The 20,814-nt window shown below is 36.8% G+C and overlaps 2 protein-coding genes across 2 annotated transcripts; one reads left to right on the top strand and one right to left on the bottom strand.

Moving 5' to 3' along the window:
• Positions 1-12,999: 12,999 nt before the first annotated feature.
• Positions 13,000-13,778, top strand: LOC128860076 (uncharacterized). The gene is made up of 2 exons (XM_054097323.1): positions 13,000-13,271; positions 13,343-13,778. The coding sequence occupies exons 1-2, from the start codon at positions 13,136-13,138 to the stop codon at positions 13,489-13,491; spliced, it is 285 nt and encodes a 94-aa protein (XP_053953298.1). The 5' UTR covers positions 13,000-13,135; the 3' UTR covers positions 13,492-13,778.
• Positions 13,779-17,079: 3,301 nt separating this feature from the next.
• On the bottom strand, positions 17,080-18,255 carry LOC128860075 (D-3-phosphoglycerate dehydrogenase). Its single transcript, XM_054097322.1, has one exon. The coding sequence runs from the start codon at positions 18,116-18,118 to the stop codon at positions 17,120-17,122; it is 999 nt and encodes a 332-aa protein (XP_053953297.1). The 5' UTR covers positions 18,119-18,255; the 3' UTR covers positions 17,080-17,119.
• Between the last annotated feature and the right edge of the window lie 2,559 nt (positions 18,256-20,814).

Here is a 20,814-nt window from a genome sequence, read left to right as displayed (position 1 = left end):
AATTAGCTTTTTTAAAGTTAAAATAGGACCGGTGGTTCGCGGAAACGAAGTCGGCAGGTCTCTCAATCGAGACGATAATGGGCAAGTGGTCTGATGCAAGCGATAGCATAGGTCGCCACGTTATGCTATTTTTCAGACCCGCGCTAGCTATTGTTAGGTCAGGCGAGCTGCTACAATTGCCCACTACCCTGGTGGGGGCGTCGTCGTTCACAGTTCTGAATGTCTAGTCGTCTATCTGCTCTGCCAATTGCTGTCCCCTACGATCATTTGGCAGGCTTGAATGCCAAAGATCGTGATGCGCATTAAAGTCACCTACAACCAATCGGTTTTCACCTCTGATGAGCGCACCTATATCAGGGTGATATCCTGCCGGGCAGCAGGTGACAGGGGGTATGTATACGTTAAATATTTCGAGCTCGGAATCGCCTGACCGGACAGCTATGCCTTGACATTCTAAGGTGCTGTCCCTGGGGTCGATTCCTTCATCGATGAGACGATACTGCACTGTGTGGTGGACTATAAACGCTAGGCCACCACCGTTGTCTCGCTCGCGATCGCGTCTGTGCACGTTATAGCCATCCCTGGTGATCAGAGATGACCTAGCGTGCAACTTTGTTTCTTGGACCGCAGCTATTTTAATACTGTGCCGGCTCATAAAGTCAACTATCTCGTCGACCTTACTCGTAAGTCCGTTGCAGTTAAACTGGAGAAGTTTGAAGCTTCTCGGTGAGGTCTGTGTAATCCGGGGGGTGAGGGACGCGTGAGGTTGTCTACGTTGGACCTGCTGCGCAATCCACTGTGGTTGTTGCGGCCTGATGGTGGTGGGCGGCCGCGCCTCCGGGGGCGGTAGTGGGTGCAGAGCTCTGCAGCAGGGGGCAACGTAGGCAGTTGTCCACTCATGGGTGGTGCGCAGGCCGGAACATCTCCGAAAATGGCACCAGCCATTGCAGGAATTGCATTGGACTGATACCAGGTTCCGAGGTATTACGGTCTGACACACGGAACAGACTGTACGGGGGACCAGGAGCTGCTGGTTTGTTCCCGCACTGGGGTTGGAGCAGGAAGGGATGGGAGGGGTTGAAGGGGAGTTGTGTTGCTCCGATAGGCTCCTCACCGTGGAGGTGTGGGTTGTGGTGGCGGTTGGTAGTGCCGGCCTATCAGGGGGTGTAGTAGCCGTGGAGGCATCTGAGGCTTGTTGGCGGGAGCAACACGTGGCCACATACCGTGTGGACCACTCCCTGTGCGACTTAAGGCCTGAACAGGTCTTAAGGTGGCTCCACCCGTTGCACTTATTGCACCTAACCGAGGTGGAGTTCGGGTGAAGCCGTTTGTGGCAGACGCAGCAGTAGAATACTTCTGGCCCAGGGTTGGATTCGACTCCAGCCCTGAGGAGAAGTATTTGGAGCAGGATTGCTGCGAGAGTTTGCTCCTGTGACGTTAGGGGTGGGGTGATATACGATACACTAGACAAGGCTAGTGTACTGGGGCGGCAGCCCTTGATCGGGAAAAACCGGAGCCATTTCGGTAACGTAGAACCGGCTCCCACCGGCTTTTTAAAGGTCATACACCGTGGTTTAAAGAGGACCAAGTATAGTAAGGATAGGATAGTTTCTGTGGTATCACATGGGGCCTCTAACTGTCGTATGTGCGTCGTAGCACAGCCACTTCAACTAACCCTAACTTAATATCTATGCTTGTGTGCTTGCATTGGAAAAGGTGCCATCTTCGGCTGCATATGCATGTAAGGTGTTCGCTTTGCCCTATTTTAAACAGGTATTTCTGAAAATACCCGTGCCCCGAAACCATTTGTGTTGTATAAGAATTTACTTCGCCAAAGTTCCTACTGTACCATGTCCCGAAATATTTTATTAGCCTAGTCATACATCCGCCACGTGTTTTGTCTCTCTAGCGATCTTGCCATAGCTTTATCGTTTCGTCCTTTATTTCGCGCGAGCTGCAAGCTTGTCAACTCCTTCTTCCCACCACAACTAGTGTTACGTAACGGGAACGACCTGTAGTTTCAGCAACATTCCCCGCGTGTGTATGGGGAATGTTTACGCTGCTAGAACACCAACAACAACAGAACGTAGTTCGTTCCCTATGTTTGCTCTTAGCGGCTTTCTCGGCTGCGTGTTTTATTTGTCCACAGAAACTTAATCTTGGGTTCAATCCTATGCCTAAGTATGTCATTTAAATCCTTTTTGGTGGTTAGCTTACAAGTTATTTGTAGCTAAAATAGTCTCATTTTGCAAGTATTTTCCCAACTCCATCTCGCTTTCGCAATTATACTCGCCGTATTTCAACTGATTACCGACAAAAAAAAAATTATAATAATAAAATCACTTGATTTATATATCTACTTGTCTCTGCAAATATGTATGAATTTCAAAACCCCTTTGCTGGCTCCACAAGATTAGTCTCTCAAGTAGTATCTTTGCTGCCACTTACCCAGCCACATGCGAGTTTAAGGCTCAGCTCTTTATTTGAAATTCTTATTTAACGTATATGAAGATGTTTCTTATGGATTTTACTTATCAGGTAACCACTGAATCTGGCTCCGATTATTTCAGGCGTGGTGCATATTTGCACCTTCTATGTCTTACATTTGGCAGTTCACATTCTGTGTATTGTAGTAATTGCATATGAATCGTGAGCAATCGTGTGAATTCTAACAGAAGTGGTGCTAAAATCACAGTTACTAATGTTGCTTGAGGGAAACAAAAGTTGCATGCCTGAAAGTATGCAATATACTTAGTCCTGCCATAAATTCTGTGACAACTTTTAGAATGCGTGCGGCGAGAATAAATTTAAGCAATTTGAACGAACAATTTTGTTGGTATGCATTAACAACTCATTAATTATGCTCAGTTTCGTGGCAAATTTCGCTTTTAAACCATGGATTGAGGGGTGAGCTAAGGAAAATCGCACTGGATTATACAGTTTGTGGTCAGAATTGGACAACATGGCCTGTCGACGAAGGCCTCACAGAAATTTTGCAAGCCTCAAACAATCTTTGGTGCGAGCAGCGACGTCAATATCAATGAACACGAGCTGATGGGCCTTATCGTTTGAAGGCTTGTGTAAAAGCAAATGATGATTGTTTCGCAGGAAAATTTAAGTTTTTTTCCTTAAGGGGTTATACACAGTTAGAAGGTCGAGAAAAGGCGAATTTTCCGGAATTTTTTCTGAGAAAACTTAAACTTATTGATCTAAAAATTTTTACACATATTATGTTAACTGTAGTCTTAGTATTAGTAAAAATATTTATCTGGAACAAAAAAAAAAAATAAATGTAATAATAATCGATTTTTTCCCAAAATTTCGGTCTTAAAGCACCTTTCTGGCCTAGAGACGTGCAAATTGAAGGCGTTGATAATTGAAGAAATACAATCGGTATCAATAAAAAAATATATATATTTTTCCAATGACAATAAAAAAAATTGCTTCCCCTGACGTAACAGAAGCCACTGGCGTAACTGATTGGGCTGCTCAGATACGTCTAAAAAAAAAATTCTTTCGATTATTCATCAGGAGATATGTATTTCGCTATGGTGGGTAGCAGATTTACAAAAAAAAAACTTTTTTCTAGATATTTTATGTTTATTGGAAAAACAAAAGAAAAATAATTTTCTTTTCATGTTCTCGCTCTTAAAAAAATAGAAAAATTGATTATAAAATTATAATTCTGTTACCCCCGAGAGCCACAACTCCGGATTTACATATGGAGACATCTGGAAGGGAGACACTGGAAATTCTCTTTTCATGTCTAATTCGCGGTCACACGGGCAAAATTGTTTTCGGCAACATTTTGACGTTTAATACTTTAGCATCGTCTGGTTCGGATATATTCTGGAACCCGCTTACATGTAAAGCAGAGAGCGTTCGACAACAGCTTCTTAAATATTTCAATGAGAAATCCAAAATGGTTAAATAGTAAATAATTTCCAATTTTTTTTTAATTTACATATACCATATATATAAATTTGTGTACTTAATAAAAAGATTAAATTAAAAATACTTCATATATAAATAATTAATTTAAAATTAAGTTGAGTATCTAGAAATGCGGGGAAAATTAGATTTCAACATAAACATGTCCCATAACTATTTTAAATTATGCCTACTTTACTAGCAAAAATAATCGTGCACTTCCCAAGCAGCGTTCGAATGTTTGCCATCGTTGTTATCTTCCGTTTGATTGAAAACCAACACATAACTCAGAACTTTCTCCCACAAAAGAAGAAACCAAATGAAGCAACTGTCAAAAATTGCTTTAAGATTGGAAATACGAATAAGAAAGGCAAAGCGTGTCGCCAGTATAGGAGACAAATTCCCTTTTCTCTTCCGCGGCCGTCCTTCTCCCCCGAACAAAATGTTTCCCTTCCAAATGTTTCCGTGTGTAAATGGGCACAAAGTCTACTTAATAACAAATTAAAAATTCAAATCAATCGGCTCAGTACGTTTTGAGAAATTACCAACGCCAACTCGGAAAAAACAGTTTCGAGAAAAAACACGGTTAACGCGGTCTCGTTTTAAAGGACTGTAACGTCTAAACTACAACGAATTTCAATATAAAAATTTGAAAGTATATTTTTGAAAGTATGAACTACACTGTGGAACAAATTCCGGTTAGCAAAAATTAGGTCCAGTCTGAGAGTGGCGGGTGAAAATAGAGGCGAAATTAGAAGACCCGTATCGCGCCGTTTTTTTATGTTAGTTCGAATTTTTTTTTAATCGGCCTTCGAAGTTTGCAGTCAAATGCCGATTTTCAGTATATTGTTTCATAAGTACCACAAAAATTTTCGAAATCAATTTTTCAAAAATTGTAATTGTTGCACAGGTCTCTAGAAATAATTTGGCTTTTACAGATTGAAAAAATATCAGTTAGTCGACGAGTTATAGCCAAAAAACCATATAAACAATTTTGCTCCGATTTCGAACTTCGAAGGCCGATTAAAAAAAAATTCGAACTAATATAAAAAAACGGCGCGATACGGGTCTTCTATTTTTGCCTCTATTTTCACCCGCCACTCTCAGAATGGACCTAATTTTTGCTAACCTGAATTTGTTCCACAGTGCTATCCTAACATGAAAAAAAGGCAAGTTTTTCGAAATTCTAGACCAAAAAGGTGCCTTAAATTATTTATAAAAAAATATTAATTTTCGATTTATTACTAAAAAATATATTTGAGAAGCTCGTGTTTAAATTTGAGACCAATCGGTTTAGCCGTTATCGAGTAGTAGTCGGTGACCAAGACTTTGAAAACACCATTTTGAGAAAAACGAGTACTCTGAAACGCCTTTTCAAATTTGCGTGTAACTTCGAAAATATTCACCTGAACGATATTAAATTTTCTGTGTGTATTAAATATATGTACTTTAAGAAAAAAAATAAAAAATTAAAAAAATCGATTTTTTGAAAATTCTAACTGTATATAACCACTTAATATTTGTATGATTAAATAAAACTAATTTCATTATCTTGTAACAGAACTTATGGCAGGTCTAAGTATATAGCGCGACTTGATCGTGTGCTTGATACAACAAAAGCTCATTACTCATCTCTTTAGTTTGCTTAATTTTTCAAATTGATTTGGCAAACTACATCTACATGCGTAATACTCACGATTTTGAATTAATTACGCCTACAAAGTATAGTCTTACTAATGACTTCGATTTAGTATTTTTTTTTTTTTTGTTATCGTTTGCAGTCAAATGCCGATTTTCAGTATATTGTTTCATAAGTACCACAAAAATTTTCGAAATCAATTTTTCAAAAATTGTAATTGTTGCACAGGTCTCTAGAAATAATTTGGCTTTTACAGATTGAAAAAATATCAGTTAGTCGACGAGTTATAGCCAAAAAACCATATAAACAATTTTGCTCCGATTTCGAACTTCGAAGGCCGATTAAAAAAAAATTCGAACTAATATAAAAAAACGGCGCGATACGGGTCTTCTATTTTTGCCTCTATTTTCACCCGCCACTCTCAGAATGGACCTAATTTTTGCTAACCTGAATTTGTTCCACAGTGCTATCCTAACATGAAAAAAAGGCAAGTTTTTCGAAATTCTAGACCAAAAAGGTGCCTTAAATTATTTATAAAAAAATATTAATTTTCGATTTATTACTAAAAAATATATTTGAGAAGCTCGTGTTTAAATTTGAGACCAATCGGTTTAGCCGTTATCGAGTAGTAGTCGGTGACCAAGACTTTGAAAACACCATTTTGAGAAAAACGAGTACTCTGAAACGCCTTTTCAAATTTGCGTGTAACTTCGAAAATATTCACCTGAACGATATTAAATTTTCTGTGTGTATTAAATATATGTACTTTAAGAAAAAAAATAAAAAATTAAAAAAATCGATTTTTTGAAAATTCTAACTGTATATAACCACTTAATATTTGTATGATTAAATAAAACTAATTTCATTATCTTGTAACAGAACTTATGGCAGGTCTAAGTATATAGCGCGACTTGATCGTGTGCTTGATACAACAAAAGCTCATTACTCATCTCTTTAGTTTGCTTAATTTTTCAAATTGATTTGGCAAACTACATCTACATGCGTAATACTCACGATTTTGAATTAATTACGCCTACAAAGTATAGTCTTACTAATGACTTCGATTTAGTATTTTTTTTTTTTTGTTATCGTAGTATGACATCTGCGCTCTCACCTGCATCTGAGCAATTATATTTTGTCTCGGCCACAACTGTGATGGTTGGGGGACGTTTGGTAAACAAATTTTATGTGTACACTTCGTGCACTCCCAGCCCATCCATCCCATTTGAAGATTGACCAGGTGTCTGCTACATTAGGTGTGTTCGTATATGGTTTAATAGTGAAACCATTTGAAAGGCAGAACCATTATTATCATTGATTTTGCCTTGTTTAATTTGAATGTATTTGGTATGGATAACTTACATAGGTCTGGCCAAATGTATCACAATTAAAGTCTCTTAAATAATCAATCGGAATAGGAGTTGTCTGATATAGATATCAGAAGAGCACTGCTTTACTTATAATTATTAATGCTTGAAGTGATATATTGAATCTAGTTCGATGATAAATATCGACTATTTTATAAAAAAATTTATTTCCGATATACATACATATAAGTACATCGATATATTATATAAGGTAGGGTTCGCTCAGTAATCATTACAACATTTCGATATGTTTTAACCGAATTACATGAACCGGAATCTCATTCCGTTTTTTTTGGCACTAAAGCTCTCTGCTACTGTCTGCTCCGTGGAAACTATTTTGGCCAAATGTAGGTAGGCAGATAGTGAAATGGTTTAAGTACCAGTACGTGACTCCTCAGGTAGCACTAAAGCGCCGTTTTGTTATCATTATGAGACCTCCAACAGGCAGATATCTATAGCCAACCAGATTAGCTGATGTAATGTAGAAGATCCTGAGATTTAGGTTGGCACACTGCCCCAGGCTGTCGAAGCAAGGATCACCCAGTGTCCTTAATCGTCTAGCTGGCAAACACGAACATTTACAGGGAAAGTGCTCAGCACTTTCCTTCTCTGAAAGGTTCCCACAGCTTCTGCAATGGGGGTTAAATGGTAAACCTAGCATTTCCGCATGTTTGCCGATCGTCCAATGACTGTTAAACACAACCACGAGTTTGGAAATTGAATGGCGCTGGGTTCCGAAAACATTCTGAGTCCTCCGTCTATTATACTGAGGCCCAGGGGTTGCACCATGGAATCGTCAGAGCCTTGATCGCGGCCTGGCCAACGGAAAAAATGTTAATATCTGCCTAGCTCCCTCAGTATTTTACTATACTAGCAGTATTCGAAATTAGATAAATTGGCTGATTTAGCGGAACCTGCTGCTCCGACTCCCGATTCCATCTTCGAGCCGTGAGTGTATACAGAGGTACCAGTTTCGCTGCAGATTTTCCCCTCGTTCCAATCCTGCCTAGTTGGAAAGATTGCCCTGGCGCGACCCTCAAACTCCAGCTTGCGGATAGAGAGATCTATTCGAAGTTCAGAGAAATTCGGTGTTAACTAGCCAAAAATGCTACCAGGCCTTCCTCAGCGATGGAATGTAACGTAAAAATCGATGGAAAGTAAGTGCAAAACGATACTTAGGGCAGCACTTGGGCAGGTTTTACATGCTTCGGTGATGCTGCCATTGCATGCAGTTCGTTGTATCCTCCCCAGTTGTGGGTGTAAAAGTAGGCCAAATGTAAATAAATTAAAAACACTAAATTGTTAATTTATTGGAATGTGGAAATACATTTTCAAAAGTAAAAGTGCGCCCAAAAATATGCAATGTCTGGAACACTCCAATATGCTATATATTTTATATTATATTTTTAGGCGCACTATTTACTCTGATTTTTGGTGCTGGAAATTTTGCGAAAAGGATTTTTAGAATCATGTTTAAAATTTGATGCATCACATTGTTATTTGGTTACACGAAGAACTTGGCTCATTACACATACATAGGTACATACAAAGATATGCATATTAATTTGAAAATTTAAGTTTAAAAATTTTAATTAAGCGTAAGAGAGAAAATTGCTGCCCAAGACTCGAGAACAAAAAAAGAAAAAAAGAAATAAATAAAAAAATAAAATAAATAAAAAAGAAAATAAATAAATAAAAAAATAAATTTAAAAAAAAAAAATAAAAAAAAATTTAAAAAAGAAATAAATAAATGAAAACACAATAAATTAAGGGCGAAAAAATAAAAAAAAATATGCTACCACATATGGGACATGATAGTTAAATGACAATTTTATGAACCATTAGAACTAAATCGGCTGGGCTAAAAAATTTTAGTACAAAAATTAATTAAAGTATTTTTATAATTTACATACAAATATGCACATGCACGCCTATGTATTATAAACTAATTGTAAACCATAATTTGTATCTCGAATTTTCTGAAAAACAAAAAACGAAATAACAATTGAAATGATATTCGTTACATTGCAGGCAAAAGAAAAATGATTGTTGAAAAGTTAGTTAAGTTCAAAAGCAAATCTTAATGGAAATAATTGTAATTAAATACATTGAAAAACTTTTTAAGCAGCAAGCTGTGCTTTTTAATGGCGGCTGGGAACTTCTATGATGCTGGCGCACACGTTTCAACAGCCAAGTAAGTACGTGTTATAAAAAAAAGATGTACATAAGTAAGTTTTTAGTACAAAGGAAAAGCAAAAACTTAATTTTATCGTTTAATCTATATACGGTAGCTGACAAAAAAAAGGAGCCCATTTAAGTGTAATGACTTGAAGTCGATGCAATATTGGTAAATCAAATTGTTTTGTATCGGGTGTTTTTTGAGTTGTATGAAAACTATCGATATCGATAAATATGGTTTGACAGCTGAGAATAGCAAATTGTGTGAACATTTCTGTTCAGTAAGGTTTGCTAAGCATCCTGATTCGTTTAAGGAGACCTGGTGGTCTAGAAATTTCAAAAAATCGATTTTTTGATTTTTCGATATTTCGAAAGTGTAGTATCTTAAGAATATACTATGAAATTTTCATGCGGAAATTCCCTATATTTTAGCGTCTACAGCCCATTAACTAGGTAGAGAGCGGTCCGCACGCTCCTGTACCTCTAACTTAAAACTCATTTATCTCGAAACAACTTTTTTCAGCCTGGAGTTATCAAAAGAACAAAAAAACTATTCAACCGAACCGTCGGAAATTTTAATGTATTGTTCACCACACCAATGGATTTCGCCCGTACTAAATTATATTATTATTTCAATTATTTAGTTTTTTTTTTATTAAAAAACTGAAAAACAAGACGATTTTTAGAGTGTCAAATTCAAAACCGCGCATTTTGTCAATTTTTTATTGTTTTTTTTTTTTTTTTTTATTCTAGTACGGGACATAGCTACAGTTATAATGATTAATAATTTTTTAAGTTTTTGTGTTTCAGATAAATAGAAGAGCCAAAATGGGCAACACCGTTCAGGTCCAATTTTTCGGGAGAGTCAACTTCAGCGCCATTTTGAAAATTATTAAAATTTAAAAAAAAAATCATTTTTGTATGTAAAAGAAGTTAAATAAAAAGCTTAAGAAATTTAAATACCATTTTTCATTTTTTTTATTGCAAAACAAAATTCCAGAAAATACCCTAAATGTTTCAGTTCTAGACCACCGGGACCTCTTAAGACCAGAATAACGCTTTTAAATGTGAAAATTTATTTAAAAAAAAAAAAAAAAATCTGTTTGTGCAGTTCATAGAGTACTGTCCGCAGCTTCCGTCTTTATTTCCTTCGAAATGAGGAAGAAGCTGCCGTTACGGTGAATGGCGAGCGCTATCGAGTTCTGCTGGCTGCATTTTTCCAAAAATTAATCAGCTACACATCGATGACATTCGGTTCAAAGACATTTATTTCAAAGACACTTGTCATACAACGCGCTTAACCCTTTTGCATCACCGATGACTCAAAATACTTTGCGTCGGCAATACTTTTACTGTGAATGTAAAATTTAAAAAAATTACTGTAATGAAAAATAATGTTTAGCATTACAAAAATTAATTATTTTCCTCAAATTTTAAGAAAAAAAAAATATTTATTGCGGACTATTCCTTTCTTGGTGATAAGAAAGTGTTTTTGTTCGCGGATTATGAAAAAGGGTTAGTCGATTTATTGCCATATTCAGCCGACCATTGACGCCATGCGAAAAGTAGTTAAAAATTGGACTGTAGTCGGAAATTTTGGAATAAAAATTTGAAAAAGTAGTCAAAAATTGAACTGATAGACTGGCCCGTGTCATTGGTAGCGACGACAGACAAATGCCGAATACCACATTAAAAAACAAAAAAAAAAAAAAACGAAAAAAAGTAATCGAATAAAAAATATATATAATATAATAGTAAAAAAATAATAATAAAAACATATAATAATAAAAAATATAAAATAAAAAAAAATTAAATAAAACAAAAATTAATAAAAAAAAATATAAAATAAAAAAAATGTAATAATAAAAAATATAATAAAAAAAAAAAAATAATAATAAAAAAAATATAAAATAAAAAAAATGTAATAAAACAAAAATTAATAAAAAAAAAAAAATAATAATAATAAAAAAATATATATCTCTTTTGTATTATAATTTAAAGTTTTTCAAGCTCTTAAAAAAACACCCTATTCAAGTAAGTATTAATTCTGATAAGTACATTATTGAGCTACATTAAACGCTTCCTCATATTTTCTAGATGATGACTGTAAATATAAAGAAATGTGTGGAAAATACAAATTTGACTGATAAGGTCATACTTTTGGCTCTGTTCCCCCAAAACTTCTGTCAGCGATTTAGACCATCCTTAAGGACAATAAACGGGTAGCGTTCAGGATCGGTTCAAGTCAATTTAAATAATTGAATGAACTCGGAATCAGTATGCGAATTCCTCCTAGAAGCCGGACTAGCAGTCCATCGTCCAGCCAAAAAGCCACTTTCGTCAGTTAAAATGCAGCAACAACATTCTTAATGGGCTAAACAGCACGTAACATGGACCAAAGAGGATTGGAGAAAAGTAAAATTTTTGGACGAATACAAAGTTAACCTTTTGGCGTCGCAGCTCGAAGTAATATTGTTTCAGACTCTCCAAATTTCTGTGAGGTCACCGACAGGCCATGCTCTCCAATTCTGACTACAAACTGTAGTCCAATGGATTCAGATCTTTAGACGGACAATCTTCTGCAGTTATGAACCCAGGAGAATTGTTTTTTAACCCCGGGCCTTAATCCCTTTTTCGCAGAAATGAAGAGATGTAACGCCTTTACAATACACTCCGCACGCAACCATTATGGAGGCTGGATGGTGGCCATACTAAGCCCTTGGAACAGCATTTTTGTATTTAGTTTATTGCGTCGTTTAGCTTATTAAAAACTTCTTCGGCAGGAAAAATTTTGTCATCTGTGAAGAGCATATTTTCATGGCCCTTGACCGCGTGTCACCGAAGAAGCTGCTTGCATCTGTCGAGTCTAACTTTTCTCAAGTGCGTTGTCAAAAGATAACCAGTTGAGCGACGGAAGGCTTTTGTGTGGAGAGCATCTCTACTTAGTCTTGACATGGATTTGGTCGATACGTTCATTTCCCTGGACATGATTTTCTGCTTTCTAAGTGGATTTCTGCGTATTCTTTCACGAACGGTTTTTATGGCTGCACTGGTTTGAATCACGCGAGGACGACCGTTCTTTGAGGTCTGGCATTTTTTCGTCCTGTTTGAGGATCCACTTCAAAAGGTTATATCCATAAAACGATAGACAATTCAATTTTAGGAAGTTACCTGGAAGCTCAAGTCATTAGCTTAAATCGAAAAAGTCTGGCTGGGTTAATTTTGAAATGTCAGTAAAACGACGGAATGACGGAAAGTTCTTGTTTTGTTATGAATGCGCGACAAACTTTTTTTTTTATTTTTTTATTTTTATTTTTTTTATTTTATCTATGCATTTCTCATTCATTCCATTATTCTATTCTCTTTCCCTTGGCTGTTCTAATTTAAGAAATGTTGTTGCTCGAATGCTATCAACTTGAATGGATTCGCCTTGGTTGTCTCTTTCCTTTCCCTTTGCCATTCACCACGCTAAATATTCAATATTTGGGTATGCATTAATGCTTAGTCGAAGACCTGTAGTCCGCTCAAATAATAGCAATTTTATCTGGTGGCATAGCCGTTGAGCTAATATTATTATTCGGGAAGATATGTTTTTTTATATTTCTATCTTTTTTTTTGTTGTCCAAATCCCCATTTACATATTGTCAGCTGAGGCTGAATTTCGATAACATTTTTTCTGGATTTCCATATATTCGGCGAGCATGAAATGCTGCATGACGAATTTGCAAACCTATTTTAACAGTTGCATAGAATTACTAATTTTGATAGCTGCTGAAACAAACAACTGGAAAAATGATCACTGCTAACTGATCACCTTTTATATACATACATACATATGTACACAATATATGTATGTACCTGCCATGTTTAGCACAGTAGGAGGGGCTCTCCACTCAAATAGCGCGTGTCAAAAATTTTATAAACGAATTTTTTTTACGAATCCTAATTTTATTAACGAATCCTAAGGCAACTTGGAAATCAGAAACAGACACAAAATTAATTGCAAAAACTAAATAAAATAATGGGCTACTCAGCAATAGCAGCACTTTACCTTATTCGAGTGCGAAAAAAATATCCCGAACTCGATGATGAAATTAAAGAAATCTTAGCCGAGCACACATCATGCGAAACAAGTATAAGCCTCAGACAATTTGTAGGTATGTATAGTTTTTGCGACCACTCCGAATACAATTTTTGCAGTAAATGTGTCATGTGTCACTTATTGCAGACAAGTATAAAAGCCGAACAGGCAAAACTTTTCCACTACATATGTGCGCCATAAGAGCAACAGAATTCCTCGTGAGCGTACCATTTACTGTGGCATATCGTAAATCTGGAATGCCGCACTTTTTTAGATTGCCCAACAAGGACGTCTAGTGGTGGAACACAGCCTAATTGTAGCGATATTTGAAAGTTTTCAATGCGCACACATCCATACATACAAATATATAAGTAAATGTATACCTGGTCTTATATCTTACAGCCGAAGCAACAGCATTGGAGGAGAAGATATAAAGAATATGTAGGAGATAACTATAGACCCACCCACGCCCACTCATATTTATTTATATTTATATACACATATACATAGGTACCTATAATTCGTTCACCTGTAATAAAAGGACGAGAATAAAAAAAAAACAATGTTTTATTGCCATATTTAAAACCATTTGTACAGATATTTCAACAATAGATTTAATTTTTTTTAAGCGCGTTGTCAAAAGAATTCGCAGAAATCCCCTTAGCAAGCAGAAAATCAAGTCCAGGGAAATGAGTGTATCCATATTAATATAATATTAATAATAAGTAGAGATGATCTGAAAAGAAGTGGTCGTCCTCGCGTGATTAGAGCCAGTGCAGCCATAAAAACCGTTTGAGAAAGAATTCGCAATTCCTTAAAAAGCAGAAAATCATGTCCAAGACTAATTACAGATGATCCATAAAAACCTTCCGTCGCTCAACAGCGCGCTTAAAAAAATTAGACTCGACAGATGCAAGCAGCTTCTTCGGTGGTACGCGGTCAATTGCCATGAAAATATTCTTTTCACTGATGAGAAAATTTTCACTCTTGGAAGAAGTTTTTAATAAGCAAAATGACAAAATCTATTCTAAAACTTCTAAGGATGCAAAAACTGTTTATCCTGGGAACGTTAAATCTGCATTCTGCAGCTCCGTTCTGCGGAACATCAAACTTGAAAGGCTTGAGGCACTAGTAGCTCAGCGCCTCGTTTTAATTTTCGGGAGAAACCATGTATTCGGTGTTGAAGATTTCAGCAAGTTCCTTGTTCTTCGTTTAGGGAGTGTTGGCGACTTAAATGCCAGTGTGTATACGACATTTTTGGCAAGGCAACCAGAAAGTTCTGCTTCAACGACGGAGCCTCGGCTAACGTAGTGAGATTGAACAACCTCGCAGAGTTTGGAACGCGGTGGTCTAGTACCAGGTGCTTGTACTTAAAAAACGAAGAACCAAATCGCTCACTTAGTCGTAGACGGACGGTCCGCTTTCAGTGTTTTAGACGGGTTCGTAAGATTCGAGGATCGCATCCAAAAAATGAGATGTACGTTACGATCAAAAAAATGAGATGTACGTTACGAATATGTACGTTAAGAAATATAGCGCTGCTTACAGGGTCAAGGAAAGATCAGGATTAATGCGGACTATATTCGAATAATATCATGAGCTGAAAAGCTTTTTCCGGGAAAAGAAAAGAGTGAAAAAAGGCGAGAGTGCAAAGAGTTGGAGCTGCTAGTTAGTAAGAAAAACATCCTATAATTCTACTAGGGGTTTCTGTGGCCTATGCTAGGCTTCAAGACTGGGATTTCTGACAGAGTAAGAACGATGACTTTCAGAGCATATTCAAATCATGGTGGAACCGTTTTTTTCCGTGATTAATGGTTTTGAAGAACAGAAAATCCCACGCGTGAATCACGAAATAGAAATAGAAGAAAGAATGTACAAGATTGCGTCAACTCCCGCGGAATAGGATTGCGATAAAATTCGGTCGATATTGTCGAGATGGTTTGTGCGCGGCTACCCTTCGGCTGCTTCCGGGTTTAATGCTCGTTGTGGATAAGTTACTAAATTACCAAAATAAGCTACCAAATTACCAAATTATAGAAGAAGTTTTTCCTAATAGAGATCGGACTTAAACTTATTTCAGCCATAAAAAAGCTTATCACAAAACCCATCGACCGATTTTATGAGCTCTATTGTGAGAACGTCAAGTTGGAACGTCGAATATACGTATTCCAAATATTCTGTCAAGAATATTGTGCGCAAGACTAAAGTTCTCTATTAATGAATTGATCGTAGATTATTGGGCTTTTGTAAATGCACCACCGGCCAGCTCATTCACCCGTTAGCAAAACTTAGACCCGTAGAGAGTGGATATTTCCCTTAAATATTTATCTGGAATGGAGTATTGCAGAATTTGGCGCGATAAATAGAAAAAACACAACTTTTTTGCATCTCATTTTACTATTCAGTTATTTTCTTAAGCTATTGAATTTCAACCGACTTTACCATTAACAATTAGAAGGAACTACACTGCCAGATGTTGATATGGGCTTTTTTATTCTACACAAAACATATTTGTACATACATAGACTTATTAATAAAAAAAAAAAATAAAAATAAACAATTAGTTTACGCTTATTACTTATTGGGAGGTGGAGCTTTCTAATACAAAATGAAATTTCAGCTATTACAATTATTAAGATAAAAGGTGTCTCCCCCTGTTTGTATGAACAGAGGTAAGTATGTAATGCATTCGTATCTATAAAAAGGTATATTGAAATGTTGATTAGAGATTATCAACTAAAAATAACAGGACGACGAGACAAATTAATTGCGTCACAAATAATATAATATTATGCACAGAAATTTGTTTCTTGTTTGTTTCTTCTTCTTCTTATACATTAGGGTGGGCATAATTTATATAGGCTGTCAAAAAAACTACTTTCATAGTTAAAACTACAAAATGCGACGAAGATGACATTAACCATTTTAAATAAAATTTCAAATTTTGCGTCGAAATTAAAGCGTACAAGAAGACACATGACCAAAAACCAAAATGCTTTCCCACGACAGTCCGTTCTACGTTACCGAAAGGAACCGGATTTATATCCAAGCAAGGACTATCACTCCAGCAGCATTAAAATAGTCCCCTCGAACCAATAAGCTAGACCAGAAACTGTCGATTAGATAAGATTTAAATACCTCACTTTGTATACTCTGGCGTTTTGTGGATGTAAGATCCCGCCAAACCCTTCCTAAATTTCAAAAAAAAAGAAGATCAAAGCAAATGTCAAGTATTTCAAGGTAACGGGTAAAAACTAAAATTCAATAGATACATACGGCTACGGTGATGGTTATGGCGCTATGGTGCGGCAGGTAAAAACGTTTACAGTGATGCCCATATGGTTACGGTTATGGCTACGGTACAGCACCACTAATTGCAGCTTAAGTAAATTAGTTGGCCGCCACAGTTCTTGGAACGTGATTTAAGAGTCTCTGTTATGCATAAAAATGACATTTACCGAAAGCAATGCACTTGTCCTGAAAGATTCGCTCTTCTTTTCTTCAAGCAGCCTGATTTTTCGTGTGAGAATACATTGATTAGCTTAGAAAGGCGAATTCCACTGAGTGTTTTATTTTCCTTCAATCTTCCTTCCTATCTGCGAAACTTTAACAGCTTTCTATTCCCCTTAAAATGTTGCTATTGATCTTAGATGCTAGGTATGTTGACGTATGTACATAAATTAGCAACCGAGGAACAAACACACCTTCGTTCAGTCGCTGAGTCTCAGTACAAATTTGTCAATATTTTTTCTATTAATTCATTGCAATCTGCACTTTTCGCCTCATCAACAACCTACAAAGCTTCAAAATATAGTAAATAGACACGTTGCCTGTATTTTTGCATATTTATGTGTGTATAAGTGCACAATAAACAAACAAAGAAAGCAATGCATAAATAAATTTATTCAAAACAAATTTCTATTATTAAGCTTTTAGTACATCTTTATTAATTACCCCCGGATAGGTTGTATACTTTTGTGACTTTCCAGTCAAGGCAATGAATTGCTCAGCCACTTCAACAGCTACACGCACCTGTGCTTCGGCAGTGCTGGCACCCAAATGTGGCGTGGCCACTACTTTCGGATGTGCTATCAACGCTTTGGTCACCTCCGACTTTGGCGGCTCTTCGGGGTACACGTCAAAGGCGGCGCCAGCACAAATGCCACTCTCCAACGCATCGATAACAGCTTGTTCGTCAATAATGCCGCCACGAGCCACATTCACCACCTTAACACCGCGCTTACACTTCGCCAAAGTTTGGGTTGAAATTAAATTCCTAGTTTGTGGTATGAGCGGTGTATGAACGGTAATATAATCGGCTAGTGGCCAAATACTATCCAAATCCATTTTTTCAATGCCGGCCGCACGTGCTTCCTCTTCTGTTGTGATAGGATCGTAACCGATCGTACGCATACCCCATGTCTTCATACGTATTGCCACTTCTCGTCCAATACGTCCCAAACCGATAATTGCAAGCGTCTTGCCATACAATTCAAATCCACTGTACAACTTACGATCCCAACGTCCCTCCTTCAAACTTTGCGCTGCTGGCACAATTGGTCGTGCCAAAGTTCCAATTAAGAGACAAGTCAATTCACATGCTGAAATTGAATTTCCGCCTGGTGTATTCAATACAACAACACCATGTTGTGTAGCGGCAGTCACATCAATATTGTCGACACCAGCGCCAGCTCGTCCCACAACCTTTAGTTGGCCGCCCTCTGCGCCCGCTTTGATAACCTCCGCAGTTATTTTTGTGTCTGAGCGTACGATAACAGCATTGTAATCTTTAACCACACGACATAGTTCGTTGACGGGCAGTTTTAATTTTGTATCCACATTAATGCCATTGCTTTGTAATAGTTCGACGCAAGCTTTGTCAACCGCATCACAAATCAATACATTTTTGATGGCAATAGACATTCTGAACGAACTGAAATAACCTCTGCAACTATTTTGTAAAAAAGCGATTGATAAGATTGTTTTTGCAAATGATTCGTACGAAATTCGTATGGGAGCTTCCGTTTCACTCTGAGCGCGGCTTATAACTGAAAGCCTATGTTAAGTTACATTGCGCTTATAAGGCAATGTAAAAAAAAAAAATAAAAAAAGACGATGTTAAAGAGTATAAAATATATTCGAGTTACAGGCGATCTACACAAGATATTGCTTGTGGTATAACAGCGCTGTTAAGAGAGATATTATTCATTTATTCATACAAAATTTAGTCTTTGAAAATACAGGTGTCTACGGATTATAGGCAAATAAAAACTAAAAAAAAAATTACAAATTACAAAAACTTAGGAAAATAAAAGTGGTTGGCGTGGTTGATGCCCTATATCCCACGAGTGATTAAGTAGGCTCAAAAAAATTCAAAGATCGCAAAGCAAATTTAAGAAGACCCGAACCCGCTTGATACGATTAATGGGATTACTGTTATATGGGCTTCAAACGAACGTAAATTGGAACGTACGAAAGAGGTGTAAAACAGTTTAAAGGCATACGGATCAGAGCACTGTGCACAGTTCCGCCTAACAAAGCCTAATGTTGAATAAGATTTCCACACAATTTGGTCAATATGACTTTGAAATGTGAAATTCGATGAAGAAATAATGACAAGAACTTTTGTTTGATCAACAGTTTCTAAAAATATATTTTACTAGCTTTAACCCGTGGCCTGTATGGAAAGTGGAAAAGTATTTTTATTAATGTTCTATCTCAAACCGTTTTTGAACTTTGCATTTGGGTCATAGTTGAACAGCTTATGCGGATTATGAAGTCTAGAGTGTGCTATAAATAGTGGGAAATAGGAAAAACTAAGATTTTTTGGATTAAATTTAAGCAAATATTCGATTATTAGTGACGAATGAGAGTGGTGGCGCGGCCTGGGGGCTATGGGAAGGGAGTTCCATCATAAAAACGTGCCTATAACCTTCATTGGGTAAAAATATGAATATATACAAATTTTTACGTCATTTGGCGTTGTCGTTTCGTAGTGATGCGCGGACAACGTAAAGACATTCACCTTTATAGTATAGATATAGGTACTGTACCGAGTCAACAAAACATGAATTTTTGCAAAAGTGATTTTGAAGCATTTCTTAATATTTAAAGAAAGGTGATTCTTAGTACACCAGAGATGAAAATTATCAATATCAAAACCCCAATAGAGTTTATGTATGTCATTCGGATTTTTTATGAAAGAAAACATTTTAAATCATCTGCCTATAGCACAAAAATTAGCGGAAAAACAACCTTCTACATCGTTAATCAACCCAACATATAGTGAAGGGCCTAAGATACTTCCCTGAGGAGCCGCGGAAGAACCTAAAAAAGGTTGAAAGAAACCCGAATGAAATCCAAAGCAAGCTAATTTATTATTGTACTTAAAACAGTATAAATGTTTCGTGGAGCCAGCAGGCGATATGCAATAAAAAGAAAGTATAGGGCACGAATCGAACACAAGAGATGTAGTGAGCGAATATCGTTACTGCTCTACAACATAAACAGGAAATTTATGTATTCACCTGTTAACTGAGCGCACAAATGCACACTCACACACTCATCTACACAAGTGTAGGCTGGTCGTCGCTAAAGCGCGGCATACACGAATAACTTTGTTTCAAGCTTAAAGCTGCAATTAGTGGAGCCGCAGTCATAACGCCATAGCCGCAACATTAGAGCATTTGACGATCAGTCATGCCGTAACTACAATATAAACAGCTGATATTGGAACAGAACTTATGACAATATTTGCATTTTGCCATAAGAACACTGATAATTTTGCACTATGTCAATTAATTTTTCGTCTTTCATTTTTTGTCGTAAAGTAAAGAGCTTGAAACCACTAGAGGGCGCATCCCCATGTGGCGGATAGGGGGATGCCTTCCAGAAATTGGTGCTAGGGGTGAAATAAAATCGCCCCCGTGGACTAAAAAGAAAATGTCGATTAGATAAGATTTTAGTACCCAACTTTGTATACTCTGGCGTTTTGTGGATGTAAAATCCCGCCAAACACTAAACCTAAATTTCAAGAAAAAAGCAGAGGATCAAAACAAATGAGAAAAACCAAAATTCAATAGATACATATGGCTACACTTAAGGCTATGACGCTATGATACGGCACGATACGGTTACAGTGATGTTTGGTTAGCGCAGCTGGTTGCTATATTTGCGGTTATGGCTAAGTTAAGTTAAGAAGTTAATACATTTTTTGCATTATGAGGCATGTTGAAAACCTTTGCATGGACATGTTAGAAACAATTGTTGTAACATCAGTTATTTTGTGGATGCAGAAGAGTACATATGGCATCAATCGTACAAACACAATATTGGATGTAGAGTCCCTCGTCAATTATAATTAATGAGTGTTTGGAGGAGGAATATATTGATCCAAAAAGAAACAGAATATTGTCCTAAGATTTTTACTTGGAAATAAATGAATTTCCGCATATTCATTTAAATTAAAGTCAATCAAAACAATGACAAAGCTACATGAATTAAACTTGGAATGGCTCCCACATGCCAGATTTGGCTCCCAGCTGTACGCAGACCTAAAAAAATGCTCGCCGGTAAGAAATTTCGCTCGAATGAAGAGGTTATCGCTGAAGCTGAGGTCT

Source organism: Anastrepha ludens, chromosome 4, assembly GCF_028408465.1.
Source record: "Anastrepha ludens isolate Willacy chromosome 4, idAnaLude1.1, whole genome shotgun sequence".
Classification (NCBI taxonomy): Eukaryota; Metazoa; Arthropoda; class Insecta; order Diptera; family Tephritidae; genus Anastrepha; species Anastrepha ludens.
The sequence above is the reverse complement of the archived record's forward strand: the minus strand, read 5'-3'. Positions and strand labels throughout refer to the sequence as shown.

Coding starts and splice junctions, on each gene's coding strand:
- LOC128860076 (XM_054097323.1), top strand. CDS start 13,136: ATGGGCTACTCAGCAATAGCAGCACTTTACCTTATTCGAGTGCGAAAA. Junction 13,272..13,342: donor AAGCCTCAGACAATTTGTAG/GTATGTATAGTT, acceptor CACTTATTGCAG/ACAAGTATAAAAGCCGAACA.
- LOC128860075 (XM_054097322.1), bottom strand. CDS start 18,118: ATGTCTATTGCCATCAAAAATGTATTGATTTGTGATGCGGTTGACAAA.